General features: G+C 42.7%; 1 protein-coding gene across 1 annotated transcript in view; it reads right to left on the bottom strand.

Annotated features, from left to right (window-relative positions):
- Positions 1–8,404: 8,404 nt before the first annotated feature.
- The window catches only part of SLC6A5 (solute carrier family 6 member 5), a 51,298-nt gene continuing 46,901 nt past the window's right edge, over positions 8,405–12,801 (bottom strand). The window contains exons 15-16 of the mRNA XM_045556570.1: positions 10,876–11,043; positions 8,405–8,609 (exon numbers count right to left, since the gene is read on the bottom strand). Coding sequence (XP_045412526.1) covers positions 8,454–8,609; positions 10,876–11,043 — 324 coding nt within the window. The 3' untranslated portion in view covers positions 8,405–8,453. The remainder of the gene's footprint in view (positions 8,610–10,875; positions 11,044–12,801) is intronic.

The raw sequence follows: 12,801 nt of genomic DNA, 5'->3' as shown, positions 1-12,801 counted from the left end.
ACTGGCCTAGCACAAGTGCACTGTAATTCCTAATTCCTACCCTCACCCTAAGGCACTGTCTGTAGAAATAAGAAGCACTCACAGGAAGGCAAGAAAAGAGAAGAGCTGCACTTCAAGATTGTCATGGCCTGTGCTTACCCATGCTCTCCTCTTTTCAGCTAGTGAATCAGAGCCATTTTTTAAATATGGTCTATCTCAAACTCCTAAGCAAGAAAGATCAAATTTGTACAGCCTGGTAGGTAGGGCCCCAACCTCTCTCTATACATCTCTCCTGAATACCAGCAGTGAGGGCCACGTGACAGAGACGGCAGGAAGCCTTGAAACAAATTGTGCGAATGAGTATCCCCCATAATCACAGAATCCCTCAGCCACTGTTTCCTGATTGAAAGGAGAAGGTAGAAAGAATCAAGTTATGGGACCAAAATATCCAGGCTATCCTGAGGCCCCAGAGCCCACCTCAAAGACCCCACGAGCCCCAGCATCTCTCCTAGACTCCCTGACTTTGCCATGATCCGGAAACTCACATGACAACACTTGGTGGACGAGAGTCACCAGGATGGTGCTCTGCTCGGCCTCACTGCCAAACCTCTGCTGTTGGTTGGTGTCATGTCCATGCTGATTGCTCAAATTTTTAAATACAAACCTCAATGGTGCCAGTCACAGGATCAGAAAGGAGTTTCACCACCAGAAGACCCTTACATGTGTGGCCTGATGTCTTGACATTCACGCCAAATGGTTTCAGAAAGCTGGTTTCTCACCCAGTCACACCAGTGCTAGCCTCAGCTCTCTCCTCCACTCCAGTCCATCCTCGACATGCAACTGGGTTAGTTTCCCAAACATACAGATCTGACTCTAACAGTAAATCTCTAACGTTTAGTGGGGTATTACTGTTGAGAAAACAATTTCACCTACAAATTTTAATTTAATCCTCATAGCAACTATGTGAGATGGGTATAATTATTCCAATTTTATATATGAGATTGTGTTAATAAGGGACAGAGCTGGCACTTGACCCAAGGAGGGTACTTAGTCTCTGGCATCATAGCTGCCTCTGCCAGGAAATACCTCTCCGCTATTCAATAACCTTCAGTGGCTCTCTGTGGCCTGTCACTTCATGTCTGAACTCCTCTTGGCACCAAAGGACTTGACCGTCAAGTCCTAACCACTTTCAGCCTCAATTCTCACTTCACATCAGCATATATTACACTTTCCAAGTTTTTCCATCATCCATGCTTTCCTGTCTTACCCCCCACCCCCGTTGTCACTTCTTTACATTCATCCACCTGGAAAGCCCATCCTAATACCTTCCTGATGGTCAAAATCTTCCCACGTACCAATGCCCTATTTTATGAAGTGCTGCATAGTGCTCTCATCCAGAAGGAATATCTTCTTCTGCTCCCCTTTGGTGGCACTTGGTACTTTCCACGTTATGGCAACGTGTGTGTTATGCCTTAAGTACCCTCCGCAATGAGAGACCTGGAGGAAGAGACCTAGTCTGACTCGTGTTTTCCTTGCACACTATAATAACACTGAGCTCTGTTCCTTCTACAGAGCCAATACTTAACATTTATTCATTCAATTTTTAAAAATGCATTTATGGAGTATCTGCTATATGCCACAAACTGTTAGGTTCTAGAAACATACACATAATTAAGACATTGTATAAAAATAAATGAGTGAATGAATCAATAAATGGTGAAAATGTGATTCTGTTTCAATGTTGATTTGCACTATACTTCAGCCATTATTTTCTCCTAACCCTCCAAGTTTTCTATAGGAAGAAGTTTCCTGGAAAAGGGGCTGGGGATGGGTTCAGGGGTCCCCAACCTATGGTGAGTTGTATAATTATTTCATTTTTTATTACAATGTAACAATAACAGAAATAAGTGCACAATAAATGTGATGCACTTGAATCACCTGAAACTATCCTCCCGCCCCTAGTCCCAGGAAAAAATTGTCTTCCATGAAAACAGTCCCTGGTGCCAAAAACGTTGGGGACCACTAGATAGCAAAATGATCATAAAATGACAAATTACAATAAAAGGCAAGAAAGAAGTGGCCCAAATCACACAGTAGAATATGTAAATCAGAGATTTAAATCCGATTTTTGTAAAGTTGAGCCATTTTAAAGGCACTCGAGAAGTTTGCTATTGCAAAGGATCCTTACAGTGAATCCTTTAGACAGCTACAACTCCTCCCACATGCATCTCTTCATAAAGCCAATTCCCACAAAACAGACTGTCGTGAAAGAATTCATGTTGCTGATATACTGAAATAAGTGATCTTGGAGTTCTGTCTTGTAGCTGTGAGATTCTGAATTTCTGGTTGCAGGAGAGACACCTAGGCAAAGGGGGTAGGAAGCATGGACAAAGGAGAACAATCCAAGGAAGCAGGAGTAAGCTGGCTATGAAAATAACAGCAAAGTCCAGGGGGAGGGATAGTTGCCAAACAACTGCAAACAAGACGAACGATTGGCTGGAGGAAGCCAGGCTAGTTCTCAGAGCAGAGAACACATTAAGCTCCTTCCAGACAGATCCTGCACTTCTCCTTTCAAACAGCCCAGAGTAGCTTGGTTTTACTATAGATGTGTGAACTCTAAGCTTCCCACATTTGTCCTTATCCCCATCTAGGGAAAGACTATTTATTTAGAAGGGTTATAAAAACACAACAGAGCATTTGCAACTGAAATTCCACAGTATCTGGGATCTGCTTTGAAATGCTCCAAGGAAGCAGAGTTTCAGGATGGGGACAGGAATAAATGAAATAAACTTGGACATGAGTCCATAATAGTTGGAAATGTGAGATGTGGACATGGCAGTTCATCATTCTATTCTCTCCAATTTTATGTATGCCTTAGAATTTTCAAAATAAAAAGTTAAAATACACACACACAATGAGCAAAGGAATCACAGGAAGGAGATAGAGGGTGATGAGCCAGCACGGAGCTCTGATCCCACAGAGTGCACTTCCTGCCCTTGCAGGAGCATCATTGCTGGGAAGACAAGACATTACACCGAGTTTGGTGTTTGCTGCTCTGTGCAGCTGCTGAAGTGCAGGTTTATGGCTAGTCCTGAGTGTATGTGTAGATCTCATTACCATACCTTTCCCAGGCTGGAGCATGACTGCAGGCTGGACACCTGTGTTCTTGGCATGTGCATTTCCGCATCAGCTTGAGAAGAAGGCATTTCTTTTCCCACTGAGGGGTGGGGCAGATCATCCCTGTAGCCTTTCAACACTGAAGCTGAGGACGGAGGCAGAGCATGAGTGTGTTATGCTCTTTTAAGGAGAACAAAGTCCAAGCTTCTGGGTTAACATGATCAGACAGGAGAGACCATGACGCAGGATCTCAGGGGCCCCATCTCTGGGCAGGGAACCTGGGGGCTCTACCCACTCAAAATGAAAAGAATAGCATTTGTTTATTATGTGTTTGTTTGTTTAATATGGGTAGTCCTTCTTCTAGGCTCTGAATTCCTTGATATCTGGGACTGTTTTATTCAGTTTTGCCTGGGGCCTAGCACAATGTAGGAACTACATAACTGTTTACTGAATTGAAGACTGACAAAACGATCATTAAAGCACACACAGGATTTAACTCATCCAGTCCCTCTGTCCAGATCTCAGATCTCCTCAGATTCTCTCTTTCTCTCTCTCTTCCTTCTCTCCTCCCCGCCTCAATCTGTCTGTCTCCCAACCCATGAGGGCAATTAATAATTCAGCAAAGAGTAGTGCATTCTGATGGTTAAGAAAATAACAACTTAATTGATATTTGTTTCTACGGCAGCACAGTATCTCATTTTCCCAGGAGGGCAGTTTTCCATGGCTCTTCCAGGTTTCTCACAATAAAACAGATCAATCTTGGGGATACCTGAGGGCCATTTGTTAAGAAAGCAAGCTGGTGGGTAACGGGTTTGGAACAGACACAATACTGTAACGGTTATGTTTTAAACACCGACGTTTATTTAGGGTTTTGTGAACTCATACATTATTAGGATAAATTCTAATTTATATCAGTATATAATAGGCAAATATATAATACAATAAATTGCATTTGTACACATAAATACAAAATTTGAGGTAGGGCCTCAAGAATAATGACTTCTTAAATGAATAATACACATTATATAATATGTACTCTATAAGATATATATATGATGCATCATTTTAACATATTTTCTTCATGTACAGTTAATGAAAAAATATAAGGACCTGATTAGGGAACATATATTTATTCATGGGCAACAATACCCACATAAGATGCCAGCATTTAGGACATTAGCTAAGTACACAATGTAAGAATTAACCTATTCCTTGATAGGTCCATAATAAAGTGCAAAAAAAGACTAACAAATGAGAGACAAAACAATTTGTAGTCAATTACTAAGTATCATCCTAACAATAAAATACACCTATAAGGCAAATGGTTACCTGAAGATGTATTTAATCCATGGCAGGCAGCTCAAACCACTGCTTGCTTTTCAGAGGTGACGAATACCCAATCTGAAAACACTTTCTCTTTGGCTGCAGGCTGCTCAGAGGCGACCTGAGCAAAGACCACATTTCAAAATTACCTGGCCTTTCGGGACAATTGATGCAAACTCTGGAAAAGACAGGAAGCTTCACTTTTACAAATTCTAGTGGGAAAATAGGAATCCAGACCAAATTACTTGGTTTTTGCCCCCAACCTAGCTGTCTGTGTGACACCCATTGTGACAGAGGAGGACATGTTCATCTCTTAGCCTTTTGTCTCTACAAGACAACCTGCACGCCACACAGCATGTCCTCTCTCGAGTCCTCTGTCTCAAAGAAACCTGTTGCAAACCCAAATCCAGGCACAACAATAGCGGTCTGACCTTGCCATCACAGTCATTGTGCCAGCCTCTAGGAAGAGGACGATCACCTGCAGCCAAAGGAACAAAGAGGGAAGAAAATCTTACTTTCAGGCATGGGAAAACCATGCTGTTGGTAAAGGATAGGAAGCACTGAGTAACACGTAGGTGACAATAAGAACTTAATTAAAGGAAAACTCAACTCCAATGCAATATTAGCATACAGACAACCCAAATCTTATCTATTTAAAGGTCATTATTGTTAAAGTGCTGCTCACTGAAATACAAGTTGATTACAATTTTTACGTATTAAAAACACATTGGAAATTTAAAGACATTGAGGTCATCAAGATTTAGCACTGACCACAGACTTCATGCAATAAATAAATATAAAGGAAAAAGAAACAACAACAAAAGACCAGAATCAGACACACTTGTACATGACAAACACAGCCCTAAGGAGAATAAAAGTTACTACTATGCAAGACAAACATTTGCATAAGAAGCCACAACACCAATTGTTAAGAAATATACATTTTTTTCTCTTTTAAGGATATTACAGGGTTACTGTTTTTCACATATGGCTTTTTTTTTTTTTCTCTGAATGAGTTTCTGGCATTTGTTGGTGTTATGAACTAATCTCACAAGTAAAAAATGCCCCACCATTCTGCACAGTGAACCAGCAACTCAGTTTCTTCCCCAGTTTGAAGGGAAAATCTCAGGTGGCAGTTTATGACAATGCTATTCATTTTACTTTTATTCATTCATTGTTTTTCTTCCAATTGCCTGTGCATTTTAATAGCATGGAAACAATCCATCTGGTCGTATGCATCTCAGCTCTCAGCATCCCAGCTAAACCCACGGGAGGCGTAGCATGGCATACACGATGACTGGGAACAGCTCGACACTGAATGAATGTACCCCTGCCAGGGAAAGCCTCAGAGTTGAACGTGGCTGTGGAAATGGACAAGTCTCATTCTACAAGGTAACCATTTCCAGGTAAGTTTCAAACCTTTCACCTGAGTGTATCCCTTTAAGTAAATTTTATATAAAACTTGGAAATTGCAGGGAAAGGGAATTTAAAAAAAAACAGCTGCTCAGGGAGCACCTCCTAAGCCTTACTCAGACAAATCCTAATTAACACAAATGTAGATCCCCCCCCCCAAATACAAAACACGCCAGCTAGTGAGAAGATCTCCATTCTTACAATTAAGTTTGTACAAAACAAACCTGGCAGCAACCATGGGGTCTCCTCCCACTTCTTTTAATCACAACAGCAATAATTAGCAGAAATTGGGTTGGTGGCCAGCATCAGACTCGACTTTTAGCCAAGAGGCGAGAGGAAAGCCAAAAACCACTCATCCCGACACAAACATACCAGTCCCGTGAGAGAATGCTAATTGATTTAAGCTCTTTTCTTCAACCTTCAAATTGGAAAGGCTGCGGATAATTTCCGGGCCTAAATTATTCCTCCCCACCGCTCTCACTCCACCACATAGCCACTGGAGAGGCTAATTTTCAGTACCCTTTTGTGACATCTGCCACAGTAATGGGGGCTTTTCTCATCTGGATGGCTTTCTTGGGGAAACCTGTGTTAATGGCAGACAGATCATGGTGGGAAACACTGGGACAGGTGAGACTATAGCTCAACTTCCTAAAGCTAAGTTCAGGGGAAGCTCAGGGTTTAGTCTCTGGGATAGTTTCTAGCAAGTTCTAGCTTTGGGGGACAGGGAAAATAGGAGAACAAAGAGGAGGACAAACAACCCATACACTGCAGACAAAAGACATGCAAACCTAAAGTTCAAAACCCATCTTTGTTTCCTTTTCTAAAACCTTTCACAAGCTAATCTTGAAAACTGGAAGTTCACATCAGCGTTGCCAAATGGCAATGATCTTTGCCTTGGAAAAGGGAGAGCTCAGTAAAATGAGGAGAGACTTTTGTTTTTTTTTTACAGATGAAGTAATTTTCTCAAATGTTACATTAAGGTCTGTTGTTGGGTTTCATTGCTGTTAAACAGGATGAAAATATCACGTCAATGTACAAGATTTGAACTGAAAACTTTGCCTGAGACCCTGTAATATGAAGACAAATGAATAAGAAAATGATTGAAATGGCCTCCCCTAAAGGAAACAATTTTAGGTTTAGATACTATTACTGTAAGAAAAAAACAAAACAGGCTACACTATTCTAAACTCACCATCTCTATAGTAATTCATAAGATATTTACATGGACAGAAAACACCACTACGAGTACACACTACATGAACACATATCACATTTTTAAAATTTCACATATGCATGTTCAGGATACAAGATAATAAAGGTTACGGCTTCACCAATCTCTGCAGACGTATGATTCGCTCTCATTAGAGTGCAGTTATAATGACTACTGTGAATAGGGAACTCTTAAAATTGAATTGGCTAAATGTAGTCTTAAAAGCTATAGTCTTAATTGGCTCACTTGCTACTTACCTAAGCTGTATTTATCAGAAAATTCCTGTAAATACAATGACCTAAAATGTACTACCAGTGCAGTGGATAGTGTGGTTGCTTTCTATTAAACTCTCCATTTCTTTGATTTCTGTGACCACAATTGGCATTTACTGTGAATGAAAAAGTTGAGTAAAAATTGTGAAGTTCTCTGTCTTTAAGAGTGTGTGTCCCATATATATAATATATAGACAGAATCGGGGTAAGCTTTGTTTTCCCAGAGGTGGAAAGACAACATATCTACAGCTTATAGAAAGACATTTAGAGGAGAAGAAATGCAGGATCATAACATTGAACCATGGTGCTAAATGTCATGTAGAAACTAAAATAGAGCTCTACTATGAATGTACAAAATTAGGCACAAATTATATGATGGCTTCTCGTGCAGGGGTGGAAGAAATAACCAAAACAACTCACAAATGTAGTTATTAAAAAAAAAAAAAAGCAAAGGGAAGAGAGCTAACACTTCACTCAGACTCAGAGTGTGCAGAAAGTGAAGCATCTGCGTTCATGGTACACTTGAGACGGTTGCTCCAAATGAAGGAAACAGATGCCCAATTGTGACCAGAAATAGAAACTTAACCACCTCAGTGGTGTCCAAATCTACCAGCCTTGTCTTTCATCCAAAACATTTTCTGACCACTGCTGACCCTCTGAATATACCTTGCCTTGAATTTTTGTGTCTGAATGTAATCACTACATTGCTCAGCTCGGTTCTAAATGCTGACAAGCCCAAATTAGTCTTGCAACTCTGCCATTCTGTGGATGCCTTGCTGGCACCCCCATGACAGCACACAGTGGACTCTTCTCTACTGACCACACCACGCCTACCTATCAGCACTCACCTAGTTGATCCGCCCTGCAGGGTGAAACGTGCTCAGGAGACCAACCCGACCCAACACGGACACCAGGACACCATGGACACAGGAAACAGCGCTCGCTCCAGGGGCCTGTCTAGCTCTTCACCATGACATGTGACACTACGGCCTACTTTTCTACATAGCCACTCTCATGTATGGATGTGAACCGAGATGTGGGTAGAAAGAGGAAGAAAATGGGAGGAAAGCCGGGGAAAATGTTAGGAGGAGGCAGAGAGGACAAACAGGATCGAGTTTGGACCATCCCACACCCCTGGACTAGCACTGGGTGCCCAGTTCCAAATCCTTCACTGGCAGTTTGAGTCCCAAGGAAGAGGTTCCCAAGGGGTCGATCATGTTCTTGTAACGCTCCCCGCGGTGCTGCGCCAAGAAGGGGCCCCAGTCCGGCTGTGGCGAGCACACCAACTTCAGCCTCTGCAAAGAAACCAAAGAAACACAGGGTCACAGACGCAATGCACCTTCCTCCACTAGGAGACCCACCCATCCCCACACTGCCGGTGACCACTTTTGCCAGAGCCCCCACTTGAGCCAAGAGGCCCCCTACCAAGAGAGGCAGTTAGGAAAATCAGTCGCTATTAATTAATTAGGCCAGGGACAGTGAAGAGAACACTCAGTTTGGTTCACTGGAAATTATTTACATCACTCTGCAAGCAATATTACAACGGCTCCCTGTTCGCTTTGCACAAGATTAATAGAGGATAAAGGGCCCAGATTTTAATTATATGTTTTTTTCCCTTCAAATGAAGAGAATCTGCAAGCTTCTCTCTCCACTGCCAAACACAGTCTGCAAAAGACATGGGCTCAATTACTTTTGTCTGTCGTCTCAACAGTGGGTTGCTACATCAAAATAATTGGATTTTGTTTAGCATATTTCCCAAAAGTATATAAATGACGGGGGGGGGGGGGGGCAGGGGAACGTAACCCCAAGGTACATTGCCAAGAGTGAGCAAAGATTTTAATTATCTGTTGACAAAACATATACCTCTGACATGGTTCGGTAACGTGGGTTCCTGCAGGTGAGCTCAAAATAATGGGATCTCTAATCCTTCAAATGAAATTTTTATGGAAAACATAATTTGACTGGAACATTTTCCAGCAAAAGGAAAGAAAACATATTTCCGACTACATAAGAGGGAACAATTATATGTTTATTACCTATTAAAGGGAAGCCGGTTCTTGAGCTGTTGGTTTAATCTCTCCTTAATCATCAATTTGCAACCTTTGTATCCCACATCAACCATAATAAATTTATACGGCCGACTCATCAGTTTAGAAAATTTCATCCTACAACTAAAGTAGCAGAGGCTAACCCAGGATCTGTTCCGAGGGAGAGAGATTTCTGGGTCAGTTGCAGGGGAGGTGTATCTGGGGCGGAAGCGAGCCGTCCCTGGGGCTCGGTCAGGCCAAAGTCACTTACCTCAAGGGGATGACAAACAGAATTTCCTGAGGATGGAAACTGGAATACAGCTTCGGTAAGAAGACTGCTATACCTCACCTTTACACTGTCTCTGTCGTTAGTCCAGTGAAAACAAAAGCTACCTCCTTGCCACGTGGACACCTGTGTCGTGCACATACTCAGGCACCAGGTTCCCATCCCACTCCTCCCTTCTGGGCCCTCAGTGGGATGTTCCAGAGGCCTCTTCCTTTTTCAGCCTGGCTGACCAAGAGCAAAGCCCATAGAGCTTCTCTTCTCTGCCCTCTGTCACCTTGATCTAGTCCGATGCTTCTCAAACTTGAGCGTGCATCAGAGTCACCTGGAGAGCTTGTTAAACTACAGATGCCAAGGTCCTACTTCCCCAAAATCCTGGTTCAGTGGAGCTGCCTGGAGTCTGATCGTTTGCATTTCCAACAAGCTCTCGGGTGAGGGTGCTGCTGCTTGGCCCTGGGCCAACCCCTAAGGAGCACTGGTTCAGTCCAAAATGCCAGATCCGTGGATCTTCAAGACAGAGGCAGGGCTGAGCGATTCCTGGCATCCCTGAGCAAGTGACTTCTCATAAATAACAAAAGCCTGACCACACTTCGCTGGTAGCACAAGTGGCAGTCCCCTTCCCATCCACTCTGGAGTGAGGGTGGAGATTCTTTGCATTAGAAATAAGAAATGGGTCCAGCAAGGGCTTACCTGATCTAGAAAGACAAGTCTCAGCTCACACCAGCCATGACCTGAAACTCTCTTTATATTCTACAGGAATAGTGACATTTTAAAAAGCTTGGATCCCTCAACTATCTCCAACACAGGCACAACAGGAAGTTATAGTAATGTTAGGTGTAATAGTAATAGATATTTGGGAGAAAGGAGGCTTGGACAGAGAAGAACATCGGGAAAGGAGGAATGTGATGTGTGGTTAAAAATCAAACACTGAGATTTAAGCTGAGGATGAGGGGAGAGGAGGAGGGCACGCCAGGAAAGAGGAGACGCTCTGATCATTTATTCCCCAGAGCTGTCACCACACTAAGGCATAGCATAATCACAGCTCCACTTGCAGATTGGCTGAGCCCCTCCATTAGAGGAATAATACATAATAAAAATGGGTTTAATAGAAACGGCGGCAACTGTAATCACTTAATCACCGAGTCTCCCTCTTGAATAAGTTTACCGAATCTTTTGTTTTTTTAACGTGCAGAGCTTTCAGGGGCTCTCCCTTGGGAGAAGACGGCAGGGGAAAGGAGTAGATGGAATTACCTCAATAAATCTGCCAGGGGCCAGGTGCATTTTTATCACGAACATAATTGGGATCCAGATAACGGAACAGGCCAGCATTAGCCATCCGAGCACCATGGACCAGTTGGGGTAGCGGTAAGAGCCGTAGGTCATGGGCTCCCACTGGTAAAAGCTGAAGCAAAGGATAAACTGGAAAGAAAAGAGAAACGCACATATTAGGGCGGTGATATGAATTATTCATTGATTCCACAAGATCAAACCCCGTTATGAATGTGATGCTTTTGTATCTATTAGCTCATTTTATGCCCATGAAAGGGTAGTATTATTATTAATCCATTTTTCAAATGAAGAAATTGAATTTCAAAGAGATGAAGATGACACACACTTAGCTGCTGACCCTGCACTTGCTGTCCCATGGGAACTGAGCACTGCATAGGCATTCGCGTGAATACATACAGACGGGCGGAGGAGACACACTTAAACGATCTACGCCAAGGGGACCAATGTGTGGAGGTAGAAGGGGGGATGGTGGGTGTTTTTAAGCAGTTGTCTTTCTTTACTTTACATAATGGATAATCAAGCTTTTGTTATAAGAAAGATATCCGTATATTTTATATATTTTTGTTTAAGAAAGAAACCCATATATTTTATATATTTAAACTATATAAGCCCATATAGTTTATATATGTTCATTTTTTAAAAAGTTGAATCTACTTTGCTTTCCCCTTGAACGGGGCATAGCCCACATCCAGGAGCTGCCTCTAAAGCTGGCGGAGTGAGACCCAGAGCCGTCCCCAGGCAGTGACTGAGCCAGACGCTTGGTCCTATAATAAGCTGGGGGACAAAGCGAAGGGATGCACAGCTCCCTCTCGAATGACTCGAGGTGAACAGGCGTCGTCACCAACTGGTGAGCTGCGAGCCCGGGACTGGCATGCTAATCTTGGCTCTGCCACTAATTAGCTGAGGGACCTCTATGTCTCAGACTTCTCTGCTATAAAATGGATAGATTTCACTCCGTGTGTACAACACAGGGGTTTTCTGGGAACAATAGTCTGGTATTTACTCAAGAGTCCCCCCCTAAATTGTAGGAGAGGTCATGACATATGTATTTTCTGCCCGTTATCTCCCCTCACTGCACACTTGGTCTGGCACCAGCCGTGAGGACCCCTCTGAAGACGTGGCCAGTGCGGCTGAAGAGGAGCGAGGGAACGCACGCGCTGAAAACAGAGGCAGCTAAAAAGATGGAGCCAGGGTTCTAACCTGTCTAGTCGAGCCTTTGTGGGGAGATGGGGGAATTTCCCTGAAAATTGTGCGGCTCCCTGTATTAACCCTGCGTATAGCAGCATCAGCCTAGAACAATTTGCTCACATAAGTCCTTCCCCCCTCCCCACCTCACTCCTCCCATCTTAAGCCATAAAGTAACTGCCCAAAAAATGATTGGAAGGAATTATGTCAGGAAAGATAATATATGAAAGTGTCTTGGAAAGGCATGAAGCACCATAGGAATGTAAAGCATCTATATTATTGCTGCAAAGCCCAGGCTGCTGGGGCAAGTGACAATTTCAATGCAACAATAATTCAATATATCAATTCCAAGCAATATGAGCCCAAAGACAACTGTTGAAAAGAGGCTTCTACGGAAAGAGACGTCTACTCTAGGCCCCTTTTTAAACATTTGCCCCCAGAGTTATAAGCTTTATTAACCAGTCTATTGGAAGTATGACCTAATGTAATTATGGTAAACTGCTCCATTTCATTTACTATATAAACAGGAATACATCTGCTTTTGTGCATGCATAACTCAGTAACGTGATCTGACTATGTACACAGTAATTGCATGGAGAATATTTATAGCTCTATAAATCCACAAAGGCACATATAAAAATGATCAATTTCATTTCAGGGGCTGCAAAGTAATTTAAACCCATAATCGTAGCCTATTCCAGC

Source organism: Lemur catta, chromosome 7 (assembly GCF_020740605.2).
Source record: "Lemur catta isolate mLemCat1 chromosome 7, mLemCat1.pri, whole genome shotgun sequence".
Taxonomy (NCBI): Eukaryota; Metazoa; Chordata; class Mammalia; order Primates; family Lemuridae; genus Lemur; species Lemur catta.
This window is presented reverse-complemented; position numbering and strand designations above follow the sequence as displayed.